The 22,720-nt window shown below is 53.8% G+C and overlaps 1 protein-coding gene across 3 annotated transcripts in view; it reads left to right on the top strand.

Annotated features, from left to right (window-relative positions):
- NFAM1 (NFAT activating protein with ITAM motif 1) overlaps positions 1-16,391 on the top strand; it is a 54,715-nt gene extending 38,324 nt beyond the window's left edge. For 2 of the 3 annotated variants that reach the window (XM_054543564.2, XM_002831217.6), the window contains 3 exons: positions 1,779-1,877; positions 12,972-13,061; positions 14,819-16,391. In XM_054543564.2, the coding sequence (XP_054399539.2) occupies positions 1,779-1,877; positions 12,972-13,061; positions 14,819-14,878 (249 nt within the window). In that variant the 3' untranslated portion in view covers positions 14,879-16,391. Of the gene's footprint in view, positions 1-1,778; positions 1,878-9,642; positions 9,719-12,971; positions 13,062-14,818 lie in introns of all 3 variants that reach the window. The other variant, XM_054543563.2, reaches the window with a different exon arrangement.
- The last annotated feature ends 6,329 nt before the right edge of the window (positions 16,392-22,720 follow it).

Below are 22,720 nucleotides of genomic sequence, written 5' to 3'. Positions count from 1 at the left end.
GTGGCAGTGTGGTGCCTGCAATGAGGGGGGATGTCCAGGCCACCTCCCTCTGCCTCCGGAGGGCCGCCTGTACTGACTGCCTCCTGACTCCCCAGCCTTCACCTTCCCAGCAGGCCCGGCCCAGCCTCCACTGTGACCAGCGGGAGCTTTCTCCAGCACAGCTCTGACCCTGGCGCTCCCACTTCCAGCCCTCAGATGTTTCCTATGCTCTTCACGCAGCCTGTACGGCCACGCCACGCCTGCCCCTCCCAGGCAGGCAGGCTCCCCTCTCTGGCCACACACTGACCTCTGTCTCTCTCTCTTCTTTTTTTTTTTTTTTGAGATGAGATCTCGCTCTGTTGCCCAGGCTGGAGTGCAATGGTGTGATCTCAATTTACTGCAACCTCCGCCCCCTGGGTTCAAGCGATTCTCCTGCCTCACCCTCCCAAGTAGCTGGGATTACAGGCGCCCACCACCACGCCCAGCTAGTTTTTATATTTTTAGTAGAGATGGGGTTTTGCCATGTTGGCCAGGCTGGTCTCAAACTCCTGATCTCAGGTGATCCACCAAAGTGCTGGGATTACAGGCATGAGCCACTGCGCCCGGCCTATGCTGACCTTCTCTAAGTGCCTAGAGACCTCCAGGCCTTGGCATCTGCTGTTCCCTCTACCTGGGGCTCCCTCCTCGCTCTTTTGCTAAATGAACTTCTTGCCCTCAAGATTTCACCTTCAATATCGCTTCTGCCCAGTGGGGCATTGGTTTCCTCCTCGTGTGCCAGAGGCTCTGTGCCTGGCGATCAACCCACATACCACGTTTCGGCAAAACTACTGGTTCATCCTCCATCTCTTCACTGGTCCCTAAACTCCAGGAGGGTAGGGACGGTGCCCACCTCCTCACACTGCCTGGCTTGCCAGTGCTATCAAGTGTGTGTTGGTTGACCAAGGGCCTTCTAAGCACCACCTCCTAAGCACCAGGCACCTACTCCTTGTGCCCTCCTTGTCACTTTGCATCAATCTCACAAAGGAGGGTTATTGCTGAAGAAACCAAGACTCATGGCCGGGCGCGGTGGCTCACGCCTGTAATCCCAGCATTTTGGGAGGCCAAGGCAGTGGATCACCTGAGGTCAGGAGTTCGAGACCAGCCTGTCCAACATGGTGAAACCTCGTCTCTACTAAAAATACAAAATTAGCTGGGCATGGTGGCACACATGCCTGTAGTCCCAGCTGCTCAGGAGGCTGAGGGGGGAGAATCGCTTGAACCTGGGAGGCGGAGGTTGCAGTAAGCTGAGATCGCACCATTGCACCCCAGCCTGGGCAACGGAGCGAGACTCCATCTCAAATAATAATAATAATAATAATTAATAAATAAATAAATAAACCAAGGCCCAGAGAGGGGAACTGGCTTGCTAGAGTCCAGAGCCAGTGACAGCAGAGGAGGACTGGACACTGGACCCGGCTGGCACCACTAGGGGCCCACCCATGGCTGCTGGCTTGGTCTCTGGGGCCCTGCCCCACTGGCACTGGTCCCAGTAGCTTGTGTCCCTACCAGCCAGGTGCTCTGTCCAGGGACAACACCTCGTGTGGGCCTTTTCCATTTCCTGTGTCTCCAGGTGCAAGAATGGCTTGATGCAGGTCTTGTAGGCATTTGCCATGTTTCCCTGGAGAGGGTGAGTGGGAGGGACTGAGTGATGAATCTCTGTGTGACCTCATGACAATCTGCCATCCTTTCCCTTTGGGGGTCTGTGCGAGGAGGAAGATGAGAGCCACTCATCCCTGGCCCTGACTCCTTTTACCCTACAGAAGCAGATGCGGGGTCCAGGGAAGGACCCCACCAGGAAGTGCCCAGATCCAAGATCTGCCAGCAGCCCCAAGCAGCATCCTTCAGAATCCGTCTACACAGTGAGTCCCGGGGCCCCTGGCTCCCTCCACCTCTTTCAGGCCTTAGGCAGAGTCTGTCTTCTACCAGGGTCTGTCTGGCTCAGTCTTGTACCAGCTGTGTGGCCTCTCCTAGCCTCAAGTTCCTCATCTGTAAAATGGGGATAACAATTCTCACCTCGTGGAATTTCTATGAAGCTGAAAAGAGGTGACACGTGCAGGGCTCCCGGAAGGCATATGAATGTCAGGTGCCCCCCATGCCCTGTTCCCCTCTTTGGCATGGATCCTCATTCTGGGACAAGGGGTAGTGACGGCACAAGTTGGTGAAGAATGAAGAAAGCTCCTTCATCTGACCACACAGCTGTTACCACTTCCTCCTGTTTTTATTGTATAAACAACAAAAATCACAAAAAGAGGAAGAGGTCAGGCGCCATCCCACGCCCTTAACACATCAGTGATTTTTAATTATTTGCTGTCTCACCTCCTGGTACATGCAGATATTGTCTTACATGGTCACAGTCACAGCGGAGACACGCGTTGGGACCCTGTTTGTTCCACTCTCTGCTGTGTTGTAGGCATTTTCTGAAATAATCTTCCTGGAGATGTGGGTGCATCTCCAGGAAGTGGAAGGTAGGTGCAGCATAGGGGCTGAGGAGGCCAGGCTGCCCCAGCCCAGCCAGCCAGCCAGCATGCAGTCCTCTGCCCGGTGGCTGGGGCCCGGGACGTCTGGGAACACTCTTTTTGCTACGTTCCTTTTGGCTCCACAAACAACATATGCTCCAAGTAGAGCAAGTAAAGAACAAATGCCACCCAGTGCCAGCTGGGGTCCCCATCTCGTGAGAGCTGGCACCGCCAGGTGGGCTCCCCACTCCACGCCTGGAAGGCACACAGCCCTTCTGGGGCCCTGCAGGTCCCCAGGTGCACGCTCCCCAGGTGCACTCTCCCCAGGTGCACTCCCCCTGGCTGCGTTGGTGCTTGGGTTCTGCTCATACGTGCTGCCGTTTCTGTTCCCACAACATTGACTCACTCTAATAATGCCACAAAACGCCACACAGAGGACGTCCGGGATATGGCCTTGTCTGCTGAGGATGGGGCGGGTGGCAGCGAGGCCAAGGAAATGTCCCTGTGGGGCAGTGCCAACAGTTCCAAGTGGAATGTGACGGTTCTCAAAGGGCTTTCAGCTTCCCCATCCCAGGGAGTTTCTGTCAGCCACGGTTTTGCACATGGCCGGAGACTTCCTCATACTCTCTCCTGTCTCCCAGCATCTCATAGTGGTATTTTCCCTACCAGGGATTCTGGTGTCAACTGTTAGATGAAAATATTTCTCTCTCTCCCTCTCACTCTCACTTTCCCTCTCCCCCGACATACACATATGTGAGATATATATATATAAAAGAAGAAAATAACCAGCATCCTAATCTCATCTTCTTCCAGGATAAATACTAGGAACATTGATTAATATATTTTCCAGTATTTTTTCTATAAATATATACAAAGAAACCCATACACACTCACACATACTTCTTTTTTAATTGGAGTAATACAGCTATTTTTTTCATGAACATCGCATGAACATCTTTCCATGCTAATAAATATCTTTCTATGAGATTATTTTTAATGGAAGAGCTCTTTTGAGCAGAGCTTCTTTTTTGCCTGGGTTTCGAAGCCTCTAAGATGCAGGCTGACTTCTCTGGAGTGAGGTGAAGAGACCTAACTGCCTGCAGAGTTGCAGGGCAGCTTGGAGAGTAGAGGTCATAGAACTTTGCCAAGCCCTTGACATAAGGGTCTACCAGCTGGGATTGGGCCTGGGCGGAGAAGAGTGACAGTCACAACAATGATGATGGTATCAAGAGCCATTTGTTGTGTACCTACTATGTGCCAGGGATCATGGCAGGACTTTACACCTGTTATATTTTATCAATCCTCTTGATAAGGTTTTAGGGTAAAGGTTTTGTCCCCATTTTCACTTTCTTTTCTTTTCTTTCTTTTTCTTTTTTTCTTTTTCTTTTTCTTTTTTTTTTTTTTTTGAGCAGAGTCTCACTCTGTCGCCCAGGCTGGAGTGTAGTGGCACGATCTCGGCTCACTGCAAGCTCTGCCTCCCAGGTTCATGCCATTCTCCTGCCTCAGCCTCCCAAGTAGCTGGGACTACAGGCGTCCGCCACCACACCTGGCTAATCTTTTTGTATTTTTAGTAGAGATGGGGTTTCACTGTGTTAGCCAGGATGGTCTCGATCTCCTGACCTCGTGATCCACCCGCCTCGGCCTCCCAAAGTGCTGGGATTACAGGCGTAAGCCATCGCGCCCGGCCTTCCTTTGGATTTTCTACGAACCCAGTCATGTCATCTATGAATAATGCAAGTTTTACTTTTTCCTTCCCAATCCTCATTATTTTATTTTATTTTTACTATTTATATTTATTATTATTATTTTTTGAGACAGAGTCTTGCTTTTGTCACCCAGGCTGGAGTGCAATGGTGCAATCTCGGCCCACTTCAACCTCTGTCTCCCCTGTTCAAGCGTTTCTCCTGCCTCAGCCTCCTGAGTAGCTGGGATTACAGGTGACCACCACCATACCCGGCTAATTTTTTTGTATTTTTAGTAGAGACGGGGTTTCGCCATGTTGGCCAGGCTGGTCTCGAACTCCTGACTTCAGGTGATCCACCCACCTCTGCCTTCCAAAGTGCTGGGATTACAGGAGTGAGCCACCACACTTGGCCTGTTTTATTTTTTTTGAGACAGGGTCTTTCTCTGTCACTCAGGCTGGAGTGCAGTGGTGTGATCTCGGCTCACTTCAACCTCCACCTCCTGGTCTCCAGCGATCTTCCCACCTCAGCCTCCCAGGTGGCTGGGACTATGGGTGTGAGACACCGCACTTGGCTAATTTTTTAATTTTTTGTAGAGACGAGGTCTCACTATATTGCCCAGTCTGGTTTTGAGTTCCTGGGCTCAAGTGATCCTCCCACCTTAGCCTCTCAAAGTTCTGGGATTATAGGCATGAGCTACCACACCCGGCCCAATCCTTACATCTTATTTTTTCCACTTTATTGCACTGCCTGAGGCCTCTGATATAATGACGGTGAATAGAGGTGGTGATAGCAGGCATCCTTGTCTTGTTTCCCAGTCTCCAGGGAAGGTTTTTTTTAAATATATTCTTCCTTCTTTGGGTGGATACTTAAATAATTTCCTATCTTTCTCTTTTCCAATTTGTGCACTTACAGTATGAACTTCCCTTTAATATGGCTTTAGCTGCATCCCACAAGTTTTGATGTGTCATATTTTCATTGTCTTTCAGTTTAAAATTTCCATTGAGAATTCTTCCTTGCCTCACTGGTTACTTAAATGTGATTTGCTTGATGTGATGTGGTGGCGCACACCTATAACCCCAGCTACTTGGGAGGCCGAGGTGGGAGGATTGCTTGAGCCCAGGAGTTTGAGACCAGTCTTGGCAACATAGCAAGACCCCACTAAAAAAATTTTTTTTAATTAATAAGGATCAATAAGGATATGGAGGGCCGAGCGCAGTGGCTTACCCCTGTAATCCCAGCACTTTGGGAGGCAGAGGCTGGTGGATCACCTGAGGTGGGGAGTTCGAGACCAGTCTGACCAACATGGAGAAATCCCATCTCTATTAAAAATACAAAAAAATTAGCCGGGCATGGTGGCGCATGCCTGTAATCCCAGCTACTCGGGAGGCTGAGGCTGGAGAATCGCTTGAACCCGGGAGGCGGAGGTTGCGGTGAACCAAGATCGCGCCATTGCACTCCAGCCTGGGCAGCAAGAGTGAAACTCCGTCTCAAAAATAAATAAATAAATAAAAATAAGGATATGGAATATTTTATCAACATGATCAACAAACTTGGCCTAATTGACATATAGAGAATACTCATTCAACCAGGCATGGTACATGTTATTTTCAAGTGCACACAGAATATAAACTGAGCCATAAAGCAAGTCTCAAAAAATTCAAAAGGATTAAAAACCATACAGAACATACTCTCTGATCACCATGGAATTAGGTAAAAATAAAAACATCACATAGCCATCATATAATTAGACATTCAAAACTGTTGAATGAGTACTCTCATTCATTAAGGATTAACGATTGATCCTTACTAATTAAACTTTTTTTTTTTTTTTTTGGCTGGGTACAGTGGCTCATGCCTGTAATCCCAGCACTTTGGGAAGCCGAGGTGGGCAGATCACGAGGTCAAGAGATCGAGACCATCCTAGCCAACATGCTGAAACCCCGTCTCTACTAAAAATACAAAAAAAAAAAAAAAAAAAAAAAAATTAGCCAGGTGTGGTGGTGGGCGCCTGTAGTCCCAGCTACTCAGGAGGCTGAGGCAGGAGAATCGCTTGAACCTGGGAGGCGGAGGTTGCTGTGAGCCGAGATCGTGCCACTGCACTCCAGCCTGGGCCACAGAGCGAGACTCCGACTCAATAAATAAATAAATAAATAAACAAATAAATAAATAAATAATTTTTTCATGAGGTCTCACTATGTGGCCCAGCTGGTCTTGAACTCCTCGGTTCAAGTGCTCTTTCTATCACAACCTCCCGATTAGCTGGGATTACAGGTGCATACCACCACGTCTGGTTCTTACTGACATTTTTGGCCTGTTTTCTCAATTTTTAACAGAAGTTAGTTAAAATCTGCCAGTATGATTGTGGATTTGTCTGTTTCTTCTTTTAATTATGTCACTTCTTGCTTTTTATTCATGTGGAAGAGTGCTCATGGCATATTATGACATGAAAAAAAAAAAAGCTGTACTACTTCAATTTGTTTTAAAAAAAACTTGACCTATTCTTTGGGAGGCCGAGGTGGGCGAGTCACCTGAGGTCAGGAGTTCAAAGCCAGCCTGGCCAACATGATGAAACCCCCTCTCTACTAAAAATACAAAAATTAGCCAGGCGTGGTGGTGCACACCTGTAATCTCAGCTACTTGGGAAGCTGAGGCAGGAGACTCACTTGAACCTGGGAGGCAGAAGTTGCAGTGAGCCGAGATCATGCCACTGCACTCCAGCCTGGGTGACAGAGCGAGACTCTGCATCAAAATAAATAGAAATAAATAAAATAAATTTAAAAAGAAAAGAAAAGGCTGAGTGCAGTGGCACACGCCTATAATCCCAGCACTTTGGGAGGCTGAGTGGGGTGGATCACAAGGTCAGGAGATGGAGACCATCTTGGCTAACATGGTGAAACCCCATCTCTACTAAAAATACAAAAAATAAGCCGGGCGTGGTGGTGGGCGCCTGTAGTCCCAGCTACTTGGGAGGCTGATGCAGTGGAATGGCGTGAACTCAGAAGGTGGAGCTTGCAGTGAGCCAAGATCGCGCCACTGCACTCCAGCCTGGGCGACAGAGCGAGACTCTGCCTCAAAAAAATAAAATATAAAAAAATAAAAAGAAAAGAAAAAACTTGACATATTAAAAGCATGAATTTGGGGTGGGTCAGACAAACCCACCAAAACCCCCATCCGAGCCTTGTTCTTTTGCTTACTGGGTCTGCTACTTAAACTTTCTGAGTCTTAGTTCCATAATCTGCAAAATAGGGTTAACAGTACAATATTGGTTTACAGCTTGCAAACATGCTATGATTTCTTCCATCTGAAATTGCTTGAGCCCGCATCCCCCTCCAGCTCCCTGCCCTTTCTCCACAGCACCTTAGAACAGAGTTCCTCCAGCGTTGACAGAGCCCTCTCACCTTCAGCCCCTCTCCCTCTCCTTTCTGTTTCTCTCTATAGGCTTGCAGCCCTCCTCTTTGCCAGAACCTTCCTTCTCAGGGTCACCATTGACTCCACATTGTTAAACCAATGGGCAGTTCTTGGTCCTTACCTTCCTTGATGAATTAGCGGCATCTGACACCCTTGAGCTCTCCCTCCTCCTCAACACACTTTCTTCACTTGCTTCCAGAACATTCCACACTCTCCTGATCCTCCCCTGCCTCACCACCACACCTCCTCAGCCCCTTTCACTTGTTCCTCTTCCAGAACCAGTGGAACCCTGAACTGTAAAGATTGGAGTAAATGTTGGAGCCCATCCTGGGACCCTTTTTCTTCTTCACTCTCTTCACTGGGTGATCTCATTTAGCCACAAGGTTCTGAAGACCATCTATATCCTGACAACTCCCAAGTTTATATTTCCAGCCCAGACATCTCCTCTGAACACCAGAGTCAACCCCACTTGAATGTCTAAACGGCATCTCTCTCAAACCAAACTCCGATTCTTTTTTTTTTTTTTTTGAGACAGAGTCTCGCTCTTGTCGCCCAGGCTGGAGTGCAGTGGCGTGATCTCGGCTCACTGCAACCTCTGCCTCCCAGGATCAAGTGATTCTCTTGCCTCAGCCTCCTGAGTAGCTGGGATTACAGGTGCGCACTACCACACCCGGCTAGTTTTTGTATTTTTAGTAGAGATGGGGTTTCACCGTGTTGGCCAGGCTGGTCTCGAACTCCTGACCTCAAATGATCCGCCCACCTCAGCCTCCCAAAGTGCTAGGATTGCAGATCTGAGCCACTGCACCCAGCCTTGAACTCCAATTTTTTACCCCTCTGAGTGCCTGTTACCCCCGTCTCCTCATCACTCCTCCATCCTTCCCATTGCTCAGGCTGAAAATGTTGAAGTTGTTCTCTCCATCTGTCTTTCAATCACTGCCCATATCTGATCCATCAACAAATCTTGCTTCAAAATGTATCCAGAATCCAGCCCTTCTCACTGCCCCAGCACTAACACTGGTGGGAGCCACTCCCGTTTCTTGCCTGGAGTCCTGCTGTTGGTCTCTAAGCAGCTGGTCTATTTTTATCCTTTCCCCTCCCCATGTCCCCCTACCCCCACCCCCAAGACCCCTGTTCGTTTTTCACCTGGCAGCAGCCAATGATCCTGGTAAGCCATCGACAGATCATGGCCCTCTGCTCAGAGCCCTCTGAGACAGAGACACCAAGATGGGGTTAGGTGAGCAAGAGTTTTATTAGAGAAACCCTCTGGAGAGAAAATGAGGAAGGGGCTGGGGAAGACTGGGAGAGCAGCCCCTCTGCGGAGCAGGTCTGATCTCAAGGGAAGGAAGCCCCTAAACCATCACACTGCCTAGGGGTGTGAGGAGTGCCCAGGTCAGAGTCATGTGGCTTCCATGCAAATGTGGTGACAGGTTTCAGGGCCCAGCAGCTGGGCGGTTTTGAGCCCTTGGTCGGTTCCGATCCCTCGAAGCGGAGGTCTGTGAAGCAGTTCTCACGACCGCCACGGTCCCGCAGAGGTTCCCCTCTCACCAAGGGTCAAGGTCAGCGCCCTGGGCCTCTGTGCTGGCTGTTCCCTCTGCCCCAGGGTGGCCTTCCTGACACTGGCCACGCCGCTCTGTCATTTTTTTTTTTTTTTTTTTTTTGAGATGGAGTCTCACTCTGTTGCCCAGGCTCGAGTGCAGTGGCACAATCTTGGCTCACTGCAACCTCTACCTCCCGAGTTCAAGTGATTCTCCTGTCTCAGCCTCCTGAGTATCTGGGACTACAGGCACCCGCCACCACGCCTGGCTAATTTTTGTATTTTTAGTAAAGACGGGGTTTTGCCATGTTGGCTGGGCTGGTCTTTAACTTCTGACCTCAGGTGATCCGCCCTCCTCAGCCTCCCAAAGTGCTGGGATTACAGATATGAGCCACCACACCTGGTCCGCTCCCTCATTCTTTCAGATCTCTGCCCTCGTGGGACCTTTCAGTGCAGCCTTTTCCTGACTTCCCTTTCAAAATTGCAGCCTCTCCCCTTTCCTGTCCCATCCCAACCTCCCTGTCTTCCTTCTCCTTCTCAGAGTCTCTGCAGTGACTTCATGGCCACCTTTTACTGTGATCATTGTCAATCTAGAGCCTCCTGGCGCCCAGCACACAGTAAGTGCTCACCTACTATGTGATGGGCAGAAGCCTGTTCTTACCTCCCAGGGTGTCCGGGGTTCCACGGGGCCCAGCACAGGGAAGGGGGGACACTCAGTAGCAAATGTGAGGCGTCAGGATGTGATCTGCATCCTCGTTCAGCAGCAGTCCTCAGAACCCCCACCCGCCCAGCGGCTCTGTCCCAGCCCAGCCTGGCCCAGCATCCTCGATCTTGCTCTCAGCCTGCAGTCCCTCCTGCTCCCGTTCCTGCTCTGAGCTGCTGCTGGAGGGACCTTTCTAACACGCGACTCTGATGCCTGGTGAGGAAAGCCTTCAGGGGCTCCCCATTGCCAGTGCCTGGTCTAGAGCTGAATTGCTTCTCCACGGAGTGTGTTCCTTCCCAAACAACACCCCCAGATCTCACCCATCACCCCCAATGTCCAGGACCCTCAGACTAGGTCCAGGCCCAGGGACGCTAACTTCAGCTCTGGCCTCAGCCTGCCTGGAGAAGGCCTTGGCATTGACTTCACACCTCTGCCAGTCGGATGACCACTGGGGTCGGCACCATTGCCCACTGGGCAGCAGGAGGCAAAGGGCCTGGAGGGCCTGGATCCCAGACAAACAGCCACAGCCCAGCCCAGCCCCCAGCCCCCAACACCCAGCCCAGCCAAGCCCAGCCCAGCCCAGCCCAGCCCCCAGCCCAGCCACAGCCCAGCACCCTCCCAGCCCCCAGCCCCCAAGCCCCAGCCCAGCCCAGCCCAGCCCCAGCCCCACAAGTGGCCCACTCCAAGGCCTGTGCAATCTCCCAGCAGGCATACCTAAGGGAGGGCCAGGAGGGGATGGTTCAGGAGCTCAAAGGGTGTCCTGTTGCCAAGGCTGCACCCTGCATTTCACAGCCTGGTGATGCAGGTCATACCCTGCATATAAATGCACCCAGCGGGTCAGGACTTGTCAAAGGCCTCCCTCAGCAGCTGCTAATTGGTGGCCACCTCCGCAGCCTCCCCTGCCCTCAGCCCCGCAGCTGCTCCTGCCCTGTCCACTGTACCCACCACCCACTCGCCTATTCCCTGACTCCCCCACTGTATGGGTTGGGGGCCTGCAGCATCCCAGGGCAGGCTAGTCTTCTCTGGCCCTGCATCACCTGCACTCTCTGGGCTCATGTGTTCTGGGCAGCCCGGCTGAGCTGGACAGGAGGGAGAGGGAAGCGCAGATCTGCTCCCCTGCCGAGACATGGACAAGAAGGCTGCTCCCCTCCCTTCTCTCTGTGACCAGAATCATCCAGCTCAGAGAGACTGTCAGATCTTTGAGACTTCGAAGGGTCTGGGCCTGGGTGGGTGGAGGGTTGGGGGCACAGGACCACAGAGGAACATTCCCATCCTGGGTGCCAGGCCAGCCAGGGTGGCTGGTGCTCCTGACAGGCACGAAGGCCGCACAAGGCAGGGCAGGCCTTGGAAGTTTCCCTCCATTGGAAATGAGGCTTCTTCCTGGGGCAGCCCTGGACCCTTTCCTACAAGGAAGCAGGTGGGAAGCCCCTCTCCCCAGACCCAGCCTGTTTCTGGCTCAGAGACCCCTTGAACTCGTCCTCAGGGCCGCCCCACCATCCCCATGTCTGATGCCCTTGAAGTGAGGGTCTCCCAAGCGCCACATGGTTTATTACTTGGATTTTCATGCCCAGCTGCCTCTTGGCGCCTGCCTCCCTCCCTCCTTCCCTCCTGCCTCCCGCCCTCCTCCTGCCTCTGAGCACCACCTGTCTCTCCAGCCTGCCTCAGCAACCCCTGCTTGCCTGTTGCCAGGGAAACCGCCTCCTTGGCAACCAGCCGGCATCCATATGACACGTACACTCAGGAAGGAAAGGCTTCTGTTCTTGCTTAGGCTGTTGGTGGGCTCTGCTCCGGAGTCCAACAGGTTCTGAGGGAGGGTCTGGTCTGTGATCCCAGAGAGGGGAGGTAGGCAGGCCTCATGCCTCTCTTGACCATTCAACAGCAGCTTATTCAGCACCTACTACTTCCCTGCCCTTTGTGCAGAGTATCCCATTTAATCATGCATTGAACCTGCAAAATAGATGCGATTATTCCCATTTTACATACGTGGAAACTGAGGCATGGAGAGGTTAAGGAGTTGCCTTTGGCTGGCAGAAGTCAGACCCGAGATTCGAACCTACCCTTGGCTGACTTTAAAGCCCTGGTTCTTTCTACCATCTTGAGGTCTCTGGCTAGGCCTTTCTTAGCTGGGTCAAGAGTGAGTGGGCCTAGGACACACCCGAGTGACGAGGAAGCCCCCTCACTATAGCTCATTTGGTGCTGCTCCCTTTGTGCCAAGCACAGCTGTAGAATCAGAAACCCAGAGATAGACTAGGCATGGTCCCTGCCCTCAAGGGGTTCCCAGTCTGGTGAGATGCTGGTGGGGGCAGGACTCCGACATGACCCAGTGCAGGAGCCATGAGGCCAGGGGCAGGGCCTCCAAGCCCAGCTGAGCGCGACACTGACTCGGGCTTCTGGGAGGAGGCTTGGGCTGTGGGGGGACCGTGGTCAGAAAGTGGGTGGCAGGAGCTTGGGACCTCCAGGGAGGTGCATATGGGTGATGACAGCAGCCCAGGTGGCCCAGGAGGGGTGGCTGAGGGGAATGAAAGGAAAGTGACAGGCAAGGGGGATGAGGGGTGTGCTAAGAACCAGGATTGCACTCTGGAATCCCCCAGCAGGGCACAGGCTCGATGACCAGGGATTGTGACCCCAGTGGGTGCCAGGGTTATCCTTGAATACAGGCTGGGGTAGGGAATGGGGAGAGCTAGAGGGTGCAGGTGGGTGGGAGGACCCTCACAGGGGCCGGGGCTTTGAACAGGGGGGTGAAGGCAGAGGTCATGGGGACATCCTATTGGAGCAGTGGCCACAGGTATCATGCAGGGGGCTGCTGGCTGCCAAGCCCTTAAGAGCCTAGGGACAGGCAGGGACAGCAGGAGGCGGCCTGGCCCTTCCTCTTGCCAGCCAGGTGGAAGCCTGGATAGAACCCTCCAGGTGGAATACAAGGCTCTACTGGAGGTCCTTAAGGGGGGTTAGGGAGGTGGCCGAGAACAGAGAGGGGTCAGCCCTGTACAGGCAGGGAAGGGACAAGGTGACTCTGGGAAAGGGGGTGGCAGGTGCAAAGGTGTGGCTGGGCTTCACCCTCCCCTGGGCTCCCACGGTGGGGTGTGTAACAGGCAGAGGGGCTGGATGCTGGGGCCAGGGACTGCCCCTCTACACGCTTGCCCCTGATCCTGGCACCCCATCTCCTGTAGGCTCTGCAGCGCCGCGAGACCGAGGTCTATGCCTACATAGAGAGTGAGGATGGCAGCCCACCCACCGCCAAGCAGAGCCCCCTCTCCCAGGTACACAGGCGCTGGGGCACCAAGCCTGGCTTCTCGCTCCATCTGACCCTCCCATCACCGGTGAAGTGGGGGGGCAAATGGGACATGGAAGTGAGCCACCTGCTGTGGAATCCCAGCCCTCTCCTGGTGGCAGCTGGCCTGCTGGTTAAGAGGACTGGTGGGTTTGAGTTCCTGCTCTGTCCCTTAGCCACTGTGCAGCCCTGGCCGAGATGTCTGACTTCTCTGTGTCTGAATCTCCTTGTGTGCAGATTGAGCAACCTAACAGTACCCACCTCATAGATGTTCAGTGAGGGTGGAATGTTGTACTGAGAGAGCTGCCCGGGACCCAGCTGTGCCCATGCACTTTGAGCCACTGTAACTACCACTGGGCACAGTGTCCACACTGGTCAATCAGACAGCGGTGTTAGGCTTCCAGCTGCCCCCAGGTTGGTGTTGGCTAAAGTCTGGAGCTAGAGTGTGAGCTGGTAGAAGCCGGGCTGGCCTGGTCAGGGTTCTGTGATTGTCATGATAGGGCCTCAGACATATTACCCAATCATACTTTCTCTCTTCTTTTTGTTTTTGTTTTTTTGTGTGTGTGTTTTGTTTTTGTTTTTGTTTTGAGACAGAGTCTTTCTCCGTCACCCAGGCCAGACTGCAGTGGCGCGATCTCAGCTCACTGCAACCTCCACCTCTCAGGTTCAAGCAATTCTCCTGCCTCAGCCTCCCGAGTAGCTGGGATTACAGGCGCCCGCCACTGTGCCCAGCTAATTTTTTGTGTTTTTAGTACAGACAGGGTTTCACCGTGTTGGCCAGGCTGGTCTCAAACTCCTGACCTCGTGATTCACCTGCCTCAGCCTCCCAAAGTGCTGGGATTAAAGGTGTGAGCCACCGCGCCCGGCCCATACTTTCTCTCTTAAACCTGTTTGCTCATGTGTAAAGTGGATGAGCAGTGTTTTCCCGCAATACCAACTGCCTCTGAATTCAAATGTGTTCCAAGCTGAATCACATCTGCACCAGAGCTCCCAGCACTGTAAAGTGTGAGGCGTTGTTCAGCCAGAACAGGAGCCCACAGGCCTCTTGGAGCATCTGTCAGGGAGTGCGGGCGACTGGCACTTGGCCTTCTCTGGCCCAGGCTGGCACTATTTGTTAAATCGCCTATTCTCAAAGCCCTTTCTATACTCAGCACTCAACTAGACCCCGAGTGAAAGCAGGGACATCTCAGGCAGTGCCCACCCTGTGCCAGGCCCTGGGGTGCTGGACAGGAGAACTAGGCATGTCCCTACCCTCTGGGAGCCATAGTCTGCAGGAACAGGTCACTGACCCCATAGACACACAGAGGCATTTGTAGCCCTGTTGTGAGGGGTGGTCTTCTGGGAGGGACCAGCCAGGGTAGGGAGGGAGGGAGGGGGTCCCTGGAACCCTATGATGAGCCCGCAGGCAGGGTGAGTAGGAGGCAGTCATGGAGCAGGGTGTCTGTGGGAGGAGGCGCATCCCACACAGAGGGCAGAAGGCAGAGGGCAGAGCTGTGGGGGAAGCTCTGAGGCTGGAAGGGCAGGCCTATGTGGCTGGAGGGCAATGAGCAGGGGTGGAGGCAGCATGGTGGGGGAAGAGGCTGGGGAGGTGGGCTTGGAGACAGAGGGCAGGCCCCCCATCAAAGCTACACAGGAAGTGATCTGTTGCCCTCTGGCTAAAACTAGATTAGTGCGAGTTCATTATTTTCCTACTTAATGGTCATTCTCTCTCTCTCTCCCTCCCTCCCTTTCTTCTTTTCTATCCAGGAGAGACTGCATAGATTTGAAGATGATGGCGAAATTAACCTGGTCTATGAAAATCTCTAGGATGGGCTCCACTGCTCATAGAGCTTGCCCTGGGTCAGAGGACCGGGGCAGCCCCTGCCACCAAAGGACTTGACCTGAGTTGGGAGTAAGGCCCCCAGGGACACCCCATCATTTCACCCTCACATTCAAGGCCCTTCCTGCCTTGGCCGGCCCTACTGCCCCCCATTCTATACCCCAGCTGCCAAGGTTTTCCCATCTTGCGGCCTTTGCCCAGGCTGTTCCTTCTGCCAGGCAGGGCCTTCCTCCCTTGGCCCAACCAGCAAAGTGCCCCTCAGTCTTCAAGGGCTTTCCTGGATGCCACCCTTGCCCAGAGCCCTGCTCACTGCCTCATGCTGACAGAGCAGCATGCTCTCTTGGCTCTCTTGGCACCAGGCTGCACCTCAGCCAGCAGGGCAGCCTCTGAGCTGAGGGAGGACCCTGCAAGGGCCCCTAGCAGTGCTGTGTGGGGAGCCGACGTATGGAGGAGCTGGGGAGCAGCCATGCAAATCCCTACCTACCCAGCTGGGCCAGAGGCACGAGGCAGCCAGGCAGGGTGGGAGCAGGGACTGGCGTGGGAGGTTCTGGGGGACAGACAAGGATGATGGACCCCACAGAGGCAAGACTGGGATCAGGGACAGATCTGGAGGCCCAGGACATGGCTGAGAGATGGTCAGCAGGCTGGGGGCATGAAGCAGAGAGGGCTTGGTTACAAGCCAGTGAGGAAGGAGATTCTGGCATGTTTGGGGTGAGGGCAGAGGGACAGATGAGGGGAGGAGGGTGCTGGCTAAACAGGAGCTGAATGAATGGCCTGAAGCTCCCCCTCCCAAGGGTTCCCACTCCCATTGGCCTGGCCCTGTACGCGCACTGTGTCATCTCCTTGGTCACCCTCTGCTCCAGGCCTTCTCCACCGCAGGACCTCAGCTGTCCCTCCTTCTACCCAAGGTGGAGTCCCCCAAAGTCCCTTCTGTCTGGTCTGTCCTGTGCCCACCACCTGTGGCTTCATCCAGCCCTCCTCCTCTATCTTTATCTGCCATAGGCCCCAGCCCTGGCCCCCTGTGGATTGAGGTCCCAAGTGGTCCGGCGGGGTTTGGTGCTGGGACCCTCAATGGCAGCCGGAAGGTCCCTCTGAGGCAGAAGCTCAGGCCCCATGGGGACAGTGGCTCCCCAGTGCCTGGCCCTGAGCCATTTCCGCTGTTTCAAGTGCCCACATCACCCTCATTTCCTCCTCACAGCAGCCCTGCACTGTGGCCAGAAACCCATCCACAGGCAGGCAGTGGCTGGGGTCCGGGTGGCCCCGGGCTGTTGGGCTCTGCTTCCTCCCTCTGCTCCCCCATGTCTCCCTGAGTTCTCCCACCTTTGCTCGTTTGTAAAATGGGCAGGTCAATCTTCCCACCCTACCGTGTGGGCTGCCCCAACCCCAAATGTGCCCAGGGAGGTTGGGGAACCCGAGGCACAGGCCCCGCCCCTGCTCCCAAGCAGCACTGGGTTACTGGCTCTCAGAGACACCTTTGGTTCTGCAGGTCGTGCCCCTCCCTGCAGGGAAGGGAAAGCTGGTGGTAGAGGCTGGGCACAGACTGACCTCCAGAAGAAGTCCCTCGGCCCTGCTAGGGTGGCACCAGACTTCTCTGGTCCCACAGGACAGCCAGTGGCCTCCTAGCTTGGTTCTGGTCCCCCGCCTGCAAGCACACACGGCAAGGAGGCAGGCTCGCATAACCGAGTGGCAAGGCCCCTGCTCCCAGAGGCTGGATTTGAATGAACTCCGGGCCTGTTTGGGGAGGTGAAGCTGCCAGGTGTGCACAGGGGCCTCCCAGGCTCCTGGCTCCACCAGCCTGAGGTGGGGGCAAGGGTCAGGGCAATGGGGGACAATGCCGCTCAGGGTGCAGTGAGCTCCCCTGGGAAAACCGAAGTCAGCAAGACCAGGAGAGGGCCACCTCACTGGGCCTGCCTCCCCCACCTCCTGGGCCTCTCTGACCTCAGCTCCTGGACCCTGGACCCTCTGGCTGGGACTCAGCATTTTCCAGTCTTTTTCAGGGGTAGAGAGGGGAGCCTGGGTTAAACTTTACCACCGTGCCCTGGCCCAGGCATCACCAGCACGGCCTCCCTGCTCCATACCTTGCATGGTTTTTGCCTCACAGGGAGGCCGCTCCTCCCTGTGGCCTAGGAGGTTCTTGTCCATCACCAGAGGGGTCCATCACCCCTCTGGTGGACATAGACATTGCCAGTGTGGTGGTCTTCTGTGCTTGGTTGAGGGCAAGGCTGGGAGGCAGTGGGTGCTGAGGTCTTCGGTGAGCAAGGCGAGAGGCAGGGAGGAGGAGGACGAGGAGGAGGAGAGCACAGCATGGAAGGACAGGACCCTAAAGGGCTTTGGCCCAACGGAGGGTGGGGCAAGAATGTTCTGAGACTTCTGTGGGCAGCAAAGAAGACTGAGCACCTGTTCCCCAGCCCCCAGGACTGAGAGCCTGCAGAGACGAGCTGGCGCAGGGCGAGGGGTGTCAGGGAACTTCAGGGTGGCAGGTGCATGGGGCAGGTGGAAGAAGGAAGAACAGAGGGGACAGAGAGGTTATGAATGGGAGCTCCTGGGGTGCAGGCTTGCTTTCCACTATGAATGGGTGGAGGAGGGAAGAGAAGAAAATTGCTTTTGAGAGCCATGCAGGCTGGGTGGCCCCAGGGCCTCCCTTGAATCCCTGCTCCACCTCCCACAGCCTTGTGGACTTGGGCAAGTCACTGGCCTCCTGAGCCTCAGTTTGCAGTGACAGTCAAGACAGCTCAGGCCAGGCGTAGTGGCTCATGCCTGTAATCCCAGCACTTTGGGAGGCCAAGGAGGGTGGATCACTTGAGGCCAGGAGTTTGAGACCAGCCTGGCCAACGTGGTGAAACCCTGTCTCTACTAAAAATACAAAAATTAGCCTGGTGTGGTGGCACACACCTGTAGTCCCAGCTACTCGAGAGGCTAAGGCAGGAGAATCTCTTGAACCTGGGAGACAGAGGTTGCAGTGAGCCGAAGTGGCACCACTGCACTCCAGCCTGGGCTACAGAGCATGCTCTGTCCAAACAAACAAACAAACACCACTCAGTGTCTCGGAAAGGACAGAAGGGGACTCCCTGGCTCAGGCAGAAGCTCAGTGGGTATGGATTTCCTTCAAGACTCGTCCTTCAGAAGAAATAGGCTTCTGGGGCAGTACAGAGGGGTCTAAGTGAGAGGCAGGCCTCCCTGGGAGCTGGGCCCAGGCTCTCTGCAGCCATGCCTTTAAGGAGTGCCTGCGGGGTGGCACGATCAGATGGACAGGCCAGGGCTGCCCAGAGCTGGGGGTGGGAGCAAGGTAAGCAGAGAGGTGAGGGGAGGAGGGTGCTGGCTTAGCAGGAGCTGCATGAATGGGCCTGGAGGGGAAAAGCTAAGGGGGATGGGGTGGCTTGAGTGGGAGTAGGTGAGGCCCAGGTAAAGGGGAGCTGTGGACCTTCCAGGACGGACGGATGTGAGCAGTCCTGAGTGGGGTCTGGGGTTAGGGTGGGGAAGGGAAGCCCCAGGCAGCCCCTGCAGGCCACTGCCCCTGGGCCCTACCGCAGCAGGGCAGCCCTGTCTCTGGGTCTCCGCTGATGCTTCCCTCTGCCCACTGGCCCCTGACCTGGTGGGATTTCCCACCATCTCTCCCGGCCCAGCCTGCCCTGCCCTCCTAGGTCTTCCCAACCTCCCCTCTGCAGAAACATCTCAGCCACGTCTGGCACCCCCAGGCATCCCTGCCTGCCTCTAGGAAATTGACCCCTTCAATGGGTTTCAGCCTCCAACCCCACCCCCGCTTGACTCCTGCTCTGTCAGCACTTGCTTGAGAAAATCATCCTGGGAAACCAGCCTCTGGGAGCAGGGGCCTTGCCACTCGGTTCTGCGAGCCTGCTGAAGCCCTCCTTGCCATGTGTGCTTGCAGGCGGGGGCCCAGAACCAAGCTAGGAGGCCACTGGCTGTCCTGTGGGACCAGGGAAGTCTGGTGCCACCCTAGCAGAGGGCCCATGGACTTCTTCTGGAGGTCAGTCTGTGCCCAGCCTCTACCACCAGTCCAGAACTTGCAGTGGGTACGGTAAACGGTGGCCCCTCTTCAGCAAACATTTCCAGGGGATTCTGGCAGCAGAGTTTCCATGGGAACATGTGCTGGTTCTGCGCTGAACCCGGTGGGGTTGGGGTTCCCTTCACAGCCAATATTGCAGGAATTGAGGCTGGTGGCCTCGGCCAGGGTAGGCAGTGCTCTTTGGCCACCCAGTGTCACAAACCTGAACTCAAGTTACAGGCAAAACCTGCTTTTCCTTTTTCTTTCTTTTTTTTTTTTGTTAAAGCACATTCTAATTTAAAGTCCATGCTCCATTCTAAAGATGCCTCTGGGATTTCAGGGATGGATTTTTATGTAGTTCAATAGTTTTCTTGGCAGACAGCTTATGCAGGAGAGGTGGGCCGTTGGCTCAGTCCAGCCAGGCTGAGTGGCGTCACTCCGTTCCTTGCAATGCCAGGGGATGTCATTTGCCCACCTGAGGGGGCTTCCCCGGTCTCCCTTCCCGGACCTGTGGTCAGAATGATGGCCTCAGCCTTGACTGAGCGCGGGTCAGGCCAGACTCTCTGAACTTGGTGTTGGCGTGTGTTTTGTGTGTGTCTGGAGGTGACATATGTGGGTGACAGAAGCATATGTTACAGTGAAACATTAAAACTACAGCAAAGTGAAACTCCTCTGATGCACCTGCCACCTCCCAGCCTCTATACCCATCTCCTCCCCAGTAGCAACCAATCGGATCATTTGGGAGTGTTTTCTTCGTCGCTGCTTTTATGGCATCTAGGTGCCTACCTGTGAACATGTAAAATAAGGAGTGCCGTGTGGGCTTCCAAACAGCCGCAATGCATTCATTTTGTAGCTGTTGTTTGCACTTGCTTTGTTGATGCAGCCCCACGTGGTGGGATCTGCTGGAGACAGCACACAAGAGCTGCCAGACTCCAATTACAGCAAAGGATCCTGCAGGACAGATGGATCCTAATTTAATCAGGCCCCCTATCGAAGGCCTTTTCAGTTGTTTATGATTTTTCAACCTCACATAAGGGGCTGCAGGGAACATCCTTGTACACACACACATCTGCAAAACTTTCCCTATGGGAAATGAGGCGGGATTCCTGGGACCCAGTGCATAGAAGTTCACTGTTCTAACAGTCACCACCAAATCGCCAGGCCCTGAGGTTGGACTGGTTTCTATTCCTCAGACTCTTTATCTAGAATATTTCATTTAATCCTGAAAATGGGTCTGTGATGATGGGCAGGGGTGATCTCCCCATTTTACCAAAGCAGAAGCTGCCACTCAGAAAAGCTGACTGGCTCCAGGTCACACAGCCCAGGAGGAGCAACGCTGGGCTGCTTCGGCATGTGTGCAGTCCTGCTGTCCCCAAGGGTGTGTGTGCAGTCCTGCTGTCCCCAAGGCCAGATAGGAGAGGTGATGGAGGAGGCAGAAAGAGCCATGGAGGGATGTGGTGCCCCCAGGACTAGGGAAGCCCACAGAAGAACAGGTTTCCTTCAGAGATGGGCTGGCAGCCTCACATTCCTCATATCCAATTTCTCAGAAGTGTGTGTGTGTGTGTGTGTGTGTGTGTGTGTGTGTGTGTGTGTGTGGTTGGGGGGTCCTCCTGCCTCCTGGTATTCTATCTCTTTGGGGAATTGGAGGCAGGTCCATAGAGCCCCAGGGGTTGGGCCTCCCCAGCAGTCCACGCCTGCTGTGAGGCCTGGATCCTGGCAGCCTGTATGCTCTGATCCCAAGTCTACCCTGGAAATTCCCAGGCACAGCATGCCTGGAGGTGTGAGCCGCCTCTTAGAAGCTTTATAATCCCAGATAATGCTGCTGTAATTGGCATTGTTTTTCCATTACAATCCTCTCATTACCTGAAAACTGACTTTGCAAATGGCTATATCTGGAGTGGGTTTTATTTTACCACTTTGAGGACCTTGAGGGGCCGAGGAGTGGGGGCATTTTCTCTGTCTCTCCCTTGACTGCCCCATCCCCATCCCCCAGTGAGTTCCACAGGCCCAAGTGGGCCAGATCCTGGCCTTGGCTCAGGACATAGCCCTGTACCTTGCTCCCCACCATGGGCAGATCCAGGGATGTCCCTTCTCCCCAGATGCCCCTTCTGTCCCCCTGCCATCAAGTCCACCCATAAGAGCCTCCCTCCAACCCCTCCTCCTCCCAGCCATTCCCAGTCCAAACAAGTCTCACCTGATCTTTCTATAGCACATATCCGACCACATCATTCCTCTCTCAAAAGCCTGCCATACCTTATGGTAATGGTCAATTCATTCCAACAAGGGGGCCACCATCATTCAATGGGGAACAGTCTTTTCAACAATTGGTGCTGGGAGAGCCAAACCTCTACATGACCCCTACCTCACACCCTATACCAAACCTCACAGTGGTTTCCACTGTCCACAGGATTGGGGCTCAAACCCCTTAGTCTCACATTCAGGGCTCTTACCACTCCTACCACTCCTTCACTCTTTTTTTTTTCTTTTCTTTCTTTCTTTCTTTCTTTTTTTTTTTTTTTTTTTTGAGATGGATTCTCTCTGTGAGGCCCAGGCTGGAGTGCAGTGGTGTGATCTGGGCACACTGCAATCTCCACTTCCTGGGTTCAAGCAATTCTTCTGCCCCAGCCTCCTGAGTAGCTGGGACTACAGGCACGTGCCACCAGGCCCAGCTAATTTTTTTTGTATTTTTAGTAGAGATGAGGTTTCACCATATTGGCCAGGCTGGTCTCAAACTCCTGACTTCAAGAAATCCACCTACCTCAGCCTCCCAAAATGCTGGAATTACAGGTGTGAGCCACTATGCTCGGCTTTTTTTTTTTTTTTTTGAGACAGGGTTTCCCTCCTATCACCCAGGCTGGAGTGCAGTGGCGCAATCTCGGCTCACTGCAACCTCTGTTTCCCAGGTTCAAGCAATTCTCCTGCCTCAGCTTCCCAAGTAGCTGGGATCACAGATGTGTGCCACCACGCCTGGCTAATTTTTTTGTATTTTTAGTAGAGACAGGGTTTCACTACATTGGCCAGGATGGTCTCAAACTCCTGACCTCAAGTGATCTGCCTGCCTCAGCCTCCCAAATTGCTGGGATTACAGGTGTGAGCCACCACACCTGGCCATCCCTTCATTCTTTTAACAACATTTGTCCTGCTCCAACTATGTGTCAAGCCCAGTGCTGTGGCTGGAGTAAGAAACGGACAGTCCTGTCTTCATGGAGTCCACCAGCTATTTCTGACTGGCTCCTACTGGCCCAAAGTCACCCCAGCTCCATTCATGCTTCCATCTATGGCTTCTGTTCCCCAAGATGCTGAGCTCCCCACATCTGAGTCTGGGCTCCTACCATTCTCCCTGCCCTGAGGCCCTGCACCCTATTCTTTGCCTGAGGAATTCCTGCTCAAATGCTACCTCCAGCTGGGCACAGTGGCTCACGCCTACAATCCCACCACTTTGGGAGGCCAAGGCAGGCGGATCACCTCACGTCAGGAGTTCGAGACCAGCCTAGCCAACATGGCAAAACCCCATCTCTACTAAAAATACAAAAATTAGCCGGGTGTGGTGGCACATACCACAGATATCAGCCACGGAGTAAAACTCCGTCTCAAAAAAAAAAAAAAAATGCCACCTCCACTGCGAAGTCTTCCTTAAAGCCCTCTCCCACACCAAGTAGTTTACTGAATCCTCTTATTTCTTTGACCTCTTTGAACTGAATCAGTTCACACACACCCATCTCCCCCCAGAATTCCCGAGTTTCCCAAGCATGGCAAACACCTCATTTGTCTCTCTTTGTCTGTGCCTGACTCACAGTAGGGGCTTAGGAGCTGTTTGTTCAAAAAA

This window comes from Pongo abelii, chromosome 23, assembly GCF_028885655.2.
Source record: "Pongo abelii isolate AG06213 chromosome 23, NHGRI_mPonAbe1-v2.0_pri, whole genome shotgun sequence".
NCBI lineage: Eukaryota > Metazoa > Chordata > Mammalia > Primates > Hominidae > Pongo > Pongo abelii.
Note: the sequence above shows the minus strand (reverse complement) of the source record. Positions and strands in the feature narration are given on the sequence as shown.